Below are 6,813 nucleotides of genomic sequence, written 5' to 3' on the forward strand. Positions count from 1 at the left end.
TCTACTGATTAAACACACAGAGACTGTTTACAGTTTGTAATGTTAACCACGCTAATTAGGCTAGCAGTATAATTATGTTAATGGTGCTAAATGCTAACATAAGATGCTAAATGGTCTAAAATGTCAACTCTTTAATCAATTGTGTTTTTATAAAGAGTGAAACACTGTTGACCTGCGGAGCTGTGTGACACTATCTGCTCTCTCACAGACATAAATAATAATAGTAGTGACAAGATAAAGGCTGCTTACGTTCCTGCAGAGACAAAATACATGTATGAATGATTTACTAACATTAGAGATGAGCAAATGAGAGCTTCTTTTAAATTATTTTTTATTATTCTGTGGTGTGAATTGAAAACCTGTTACATAACATAGCAAATGAGACATGCTGCAATTTTTAAAGTTTTGTTTAATGATATTCTTGCACCAATAACCTGAAGGATTTTTACTGCATCTTTTGATTTTCAGTCATGAAGAAAGAGAAAACTTTATAACCTCTGACTTTTCTTAAGTCAGATTTTAAGACTTAAGAACCTATTACTATTTACTGTTAAGAGAGTAAATAGTCTCAACATTTTATTGTTGAGACGATTTAAATTTTATGCCAGAAGTAGAAAGCGATATTTAGCATGTCACTTATAGTTCCAAAGAAGAAATTTTAATGAATCTGCTCTCCAGAAAATGACGACAAACTTTTATTCCGCTTGTGGCTTTTCTGACTCCTCTATAAGAGCCGAAAAGATAAAAGGTGAGTTACCAGAATCTTTTCTGCCATCTGCTGAATCTGCTGGGATTTGCTCTGAAGTTCGTCTTTCAGTTTAGTCTCACGGCGCTCAACAATCTCCAACCTTTTCACTTGGTTCTCGAGAGTCTTCCTTCCATCCTGAAGATAAGAAAACAAACAAAAAACAAAGATAATGCACAAAAACATGAGGGAATGTTTTATTTAAAAGGGGCAGTATTATGTGTTTTCCAACCACATAATGTCATTTTATATCACAACTAACATTGTGCTATAAAATGCACAATGTTAGTTGTGCATTTTTGCAAATTAGATCCTCTGATGGAGAAATCCAAACACTTGTTGAAACACAGAGACGTTTTGACATGCTACAACAAAGTCGCAGCACAAATGTTCGTCAGGGGGTGCAACAACTTGTCTTCTTGGGAACATAAGGCCTCTTTGTGCTTTGTGGCATCCTGCAGCAGATTTATTTATCCAACACTTTCAGAGTTTTTTTTTTTTCCTTATGTGGCCAAATAAATGATTCCATCATAAATCCTGACAGAGATGAGCAGCAGACGCGTACCTCCGTCTCACGGAGACGTCTGCGCAGGCTGTCGCTGGAGTCCTCCTTGTTCTGCAGCCTCTCCAGGTCCCGCTCCAGGCGCTCTTTGGCCATTTTCATGCTCTGAAGATGGTCTGTGGCCTCAGCACTGGCCTTTGATGTCTGGAAAAGAAAAGGCCATTAAAGGCCATTTTAAACACCAACTTTACTTTGTTTACCTACTCTGATTACATTTTAACTTTTTGTTTCTTTTATATGTTCCAGTCTTGAATTACTCTTTTGGTTATGGATATATGAAAAACTATTCAGGTGAGCTTTTGATGCGTTTCCACCTTAATACTTATATGAACTAATAAAGTTAATAGAAGTATATATTATATTTATAATATATATTTACACCCCATCAAATCAAACAGAGAAGTCTTCATTTTAGAATATGATTTAACAAAGTGCATCACATCAACCAGCTCTTTTAGGAATTAATAAGCCCTGATGTACAGGTAAAGTATCACATGCTGATTATTTAACAAACTGGTTTGTCCAGAGTCAAATCTACTTGCCGTTAGATTTGAATCTTCACCCCTCAAACCTTTTCACTGCAAAAACACAAAATCTTACCAAATATTTTTGGTCTAGTTTCTAGTGCAAAAATATCTTGAACACTTGAAACAAGACTGCTAAGCTACAAGCACAAGAAATAGGAGCTTGTTTTAAGTTAATAATTCCTTAATATTGATGAAAACATACTCGTTCCACTGGCAGATTATTTCACTTATAACATGGGGACAATGTGAAATAATCCGCCAGTGGAACTAGTACAGTCAGCAGAACTTCCTTTATTTTTAACTACATGGGAGGTGTTTAAATATTCATTTCAAACAAAAGGCAGTTAGGAAGAAATGATCTAATTCAGCACATTAAAGAGGAACCTTTCTATTCCTCAGTGTATTCAGAAAGACAACGTGATGCTCTCTAAGCAGACAGTTAATAAGAAACAGATTCCAAGAGAGAGACACAGAATGAACGAGGTCAGGAGAGGTGAAAAGGTAATATATAGACCCATCTGAAATGGTAAAACGTCTCTCTCCTGCATTTGGAATGACAACCCTCTATAAATTATTCATTATTCTTCTTAAAGTTTTCTACCTTCGCAAGCTTCTCTTGTAGATCCTGAATCTTCACCTGCTGCTCAGCACTCGCCTAAGAACAAAGCAGACATTTGGATATGAAAAGAATCCTGTATCCTTTATAAAGCTTCTACAAAAAATACATTGATGTTTAGCAAATACAACAGACAGTTTTTATCAGAACTGTAGCAACTTCTTAATCTACCTTTTCCAGTTTGGTGATCATTTCCTCTACCTCTGCTTTGCCCTGCTCTTTGGCCTGTAATGACAGAGGAATGTTTATGAAAATTACGTCTCAGAATTATTTAATATTACAATTTCCATTAACTATAATATTCTCCCATTTTAAAATGGCAAAAGGCCCACAACTTTCTATTTCTACTTTTGAATCATGAACAGCTTCAGTGTCGGTGAAGACCTTCTGAATCCTGTGCTGATGGTCTGCAGCCTTCCTCTTCAGTTCCTCGTTGGCTTGTCGAGACTCCTTCAGCTCTGCCTCATACAGGTCGCTACGGCGACGGGCGGCAGAGAGGTCCTCCTCCAGCTGCCTAATAGAAACACGCATCTCCTCTACTTGAGCCTGGTACTCCTGTGCAACAGCAGAGGAAACAATGAATAAGTCATAGTGGGAGAGCCGACAGAAGAGATTTGAGTACAGAAGTAATAAACTAATGTTTAATTTAAAGATATGTTTTCTATATTTTGATTATTTGTTTTGATGTGGCTTCATAAAATATAAAATACTAAAAGGAAGGTTTATCCAAGTAACATTCATGTAACGTCTTTGTACAATAAAAAGTTACATTTTTAAAAGTTTAATAATCAACAACATTTTTACTTAAATTTTTGAGGGGAAGTTTAATGTATTTTCCAGGCACATAGTGCCATTTTATAGCACAATCAAGTAACTATGTTAAATTCAATTCTTATAGAAATGCTATGTATATTATATTATATTATATTATATTATATTATATTATATTATATTATATCAAATACGGCTTAAAAGAAATTCCACCTTCAGAAACTCAGAAACTAATTACATGACTCCTTTGTTAAGCCTTTAACAACATTTTTACCAGTGAAATAGCTCCTATAATGAGATCAGCAGTTATACCAGATGTTTGCTAATTGCTGCTGGCTAGTTTGAAGGAGCTGAATAGAGGAGTTGCGGGGGGGCTGCTCTGTGAGGAGGAAAACCAGAAACTGCAGCTCAGAGGAGGAGCTGCACCTCGAAGGTGGAGCTAGGTTCACTCAGGCGTTTTGCACAGCTGAATGGTTGTCACGGAAGATTATAGGATTTCTCAGACATGCATGAAAGAATCAAAGCAATACTCCCGGAATGTTTTTGATAAGGGAATGACATTATAATGTGATGCAAAGCTCAAAAAAGATGACATAATTCTGCCCCTTAAAAACACAAACTTGAGACATTTGTGGTAAGAACATTTGTAGCTGTGAACCTTTTCTTTTTATCTTTGCAACTTTAAAAACATTAACTTGACACTTTCCAAGCTGAAAACTGGCTGTCTGTAAAGGTGAGAAATGTTCAAAGCCAAACAATGCAACAAACACAGGAACAAATGAACCTGACTCTCAATTTTCTATGCAGCTTAAAGCGTGTGTCCTATCTTGTATAACAAAGCCCCTGAAAACAATCCAGTTTTGTCCTTGGTTCAAGTGCTACATGAAGAGGCGGTGTATGTATGACTGCATGTCACTGCATGAATGTAAAAGCTGATACTTGCAAACGATGCTGCTGTTTTGCAAAGTCACAGTTGAGATGAGATTTTATTTGGTTAAGTCAAGGTTGGAATAAAGAAAAGTAATTACCTATGTCAAAATAAATGGATTTTGATTAACTGTTAAAACTTTAAAACTTGTGAAATGGAGCTTTAGCAGAAGTTCAAGCTGGAAGACTCCGCCCCCTCCGTTCACCCATCGACGTCATGCTCATCCCCGTCCTCAGCCTGGACCTCACCCTGCACGTTCAATCAGCAATCAGGCTCTGCATAAAAGGATCCACACCCAAACCGTCAGACGCTTCCCAGCTGCGTTCAACCCACCACCTCCCCATCTCCACCCTCATCCTTCGGTTCTCCAGGATGGAACCCTTCCTGACCACCACCACCAGTGTCGGGCCCCGGGGGAGAGCATCCCTAATCAGTTATCGGGATGTTCATCGAGTTCACATCAAATCTCAGCTCAAATCAGCTGCCGGGGCCCGAGCGCCAAAGAACCGTTATTCATTGCTGTCATTAAATCTTTTAATTGTTCCTTGTTCTCCGTCTGAGTCTTTCCAGATTGAAATACATTTGTGTTCATCCCCCTTTACTCTGACACACCTAAATATAATTTAGTACATCCATTTGTCTTCAGAAGTCTAAATGGAGTCCAGCTGTGTGTAATTCCAGCTCAGTATAAATCCAGCATGTGAAGGCATCAGAGGTTTGTTAAGGCAAATAAACAAATAAATAAATAAATAAATAAATAAATAAATAAATAAATAAATGCATACACATCTCATTTGTGTGCTCAAGCAAAACAAAAGTTAAGGCAATACCCAGGAGAAATAAAGACATAAAATCAATAAAAAGACATTTTTAAACCTACGATAAACACGATTGTCACGATTAGTAACTTAACCATTAAATTTAGAAAGTAAATAAACTGAAAGTTGTTAGAATTAGAACTAAATAAGAGATAATAAATAGCTGTAAAGGCCACATGAATAGATAGAGACACAGATAAACTACAAATCCAGGTAAAAAAAAATACTAGCACTAATCTAAGAGAAATAAATCCAGATGCACAAAGAAAAGAACACAAGAATAAACTAGACAAAAAAACTGAACAAAAGCCACAACCATAATGGCAATAACAAACGACTAAATGTAAGTCAGTTCTTATTATCCATATGAATGTGTGCAATACATGCATTGCATATGGCTACATAAAGTGCCATGTCTTTTAACTTTTTCTTGTTTTAAGTGACTTTTTCACAAATTCTTTGTCTCAGAAAAAAAAAAAAAAAACCTGCCCCTGATCTCTGCACTTTGTTGATCCAACAGCACATGACTTCTGAATAAAAATGATAAACAGCACAGTCATATGACAGAGTGTGGGAGACAGATGCTTTTTAAGATGAAAAGCTGGATTTAGCTGCTGTTGAGAACCCTGCAGAGAGGCACCAAGGGGAACACAGAGGAGTATAATAAGCAAGAGCAACAAATGCATCATCATAAAATAGAAGAAACAGACAATACTCTTACAGTTTTAAAAATGCTCCAAAGTGTTGGCTTCATGCAGTGATTAGGCAATTGTTCGATTCAGTGTTTGAGATTTGTTCCAGTGTTGTGAGGTCTTTTTTGTTAGGTTTTCTTCCCAAGCACAAAGTTGTACAAAGTTGTCTGTTTTTGGCTAAGCTCTGGGAAACTGATTGTAAGTGACCTTCAGAGAGGCAAACTCACAGTAAAGCTGCAAACATGGGGAATTACCATTTCAGATGAAACTAAAAACCCAGATCTTTTATTTGATCCAAACCTAGGTTTTGTACTTAAAGGACTATGTACTATGGACTTTCCAGGCACACTGTACCATTTCATAACACAGTTAAGGAACTATGTTACCTTCAATTGTTATAAAACAAGACTTAAAAGAAATTTCACTTTGTAATTTAATGTCTTGCAATTTGCCCTCTGTCTCTTTATAAACTCCTGCTCTTTCTGAAACTCCGCCTTCAGGAAGTCATCATAACATGGCTCTGCTATTAGCCCTTTAACAGTGTTTTACCAAGCGTTGTACTGAGAAGTAGCTCCTATAATGAGCTCAGCAGATACTCAGTTCCACCAGGTGTTTGCTAATTGCTGCTGGCTAGTCTGAAGGAGCTGAGTGGTGGCGTCTCGGGGGAGAGCTCCTCTGGAGGTGAAAGCTTGGAAACAAGCTCAGCACTCTTAGTTTACTGAATTGGTTTAGTTTAGGATATTTTTATTGTTATCTTAACATACTTATTTTAAATATCAAATAATATTAATTAAGATGAGTACATTTACTATCATTTTTACCATTATTGATTGATTTATTTTAATAGCTTAAGTTTTTAACTTTTATACCAGTTGTTTGAATTATATGTAGATTTGAACTTAATTAAACTTTTTATCCATCTTTTTATCTGTCTGATATCAGTTTAAACATATCCCCTTAGTATGTCTGCATGTATCTCTGGTGTTATATCACCGTCAACATTCCAGAAAACCAACATAATTTCTGTTAATGAAATTTCTGTTGACATTTTTTGTCTTTTTTATTGTCTATTGCTTTTCTATAGCACTTTGTTTCCCACTGCTGTTTATTAAAAGTACTCCTTAAATAGACACTCATATATATATATATATATA

At 36.2% G+C, this 6,813-nt stretch overlaps 1 protein-coding gene across 5 annotated transcripts in view; it reads right to left on the bottom strand.

Annotated features, from left to right (window-relative positions):
* citb (citron rho-interacting serine/threonine kinase b) overlaps positions 1-6,813 on the bottom strand; it is a 68,512-nt gene that overhangs the window by 39,648 nt on the left and 22,051 nt on the right. For all 5 annotated transcript variants that reach the window (XM_015019040.1, XM_015019037.1, XM_015019036.1 and 2 more), the window contains exons 5-9: positions 2,835-3,005; positions 2,622-2,675; positions 2,436-2,489; positions 1,311-1,451; positions 758-883 (exon numbers count right to left, since the gene is read on the bottom strand). In XM_015019040.1, the coding sequence (XP_014874526.1) occupies positions 758-883; positions 1,311-1,451; positions 2,436-2,489; positions 2,622-2,675; positions 2,835-3,005 (546 nt within the window). The remainder of the gene's footprint in view (positions 1-757; positions 884-1,310; positions 1,452-2,435; positions 2,490-2,621; positions 2,676-2,834; positions 3,006-6,813) is intronic.

The sequence above is a fragment of the Poecilia latipinna genome, unplaced genomic scaffold, assembly GCF_001443285.1.
Source record: "Poecilia latipinna isolate Pla-1442-1.1 unplaced genomic scaffold, P_latipinna-1.0 Scaffold2360, whole genome shotgun sequence".
Lineage (NCBI taxonomy): Eukaryota > Metazoa > Chordata > Actinopteri > Cyprinodontiformes > Poeciliidae > Poecilia > Poecilia latipinna.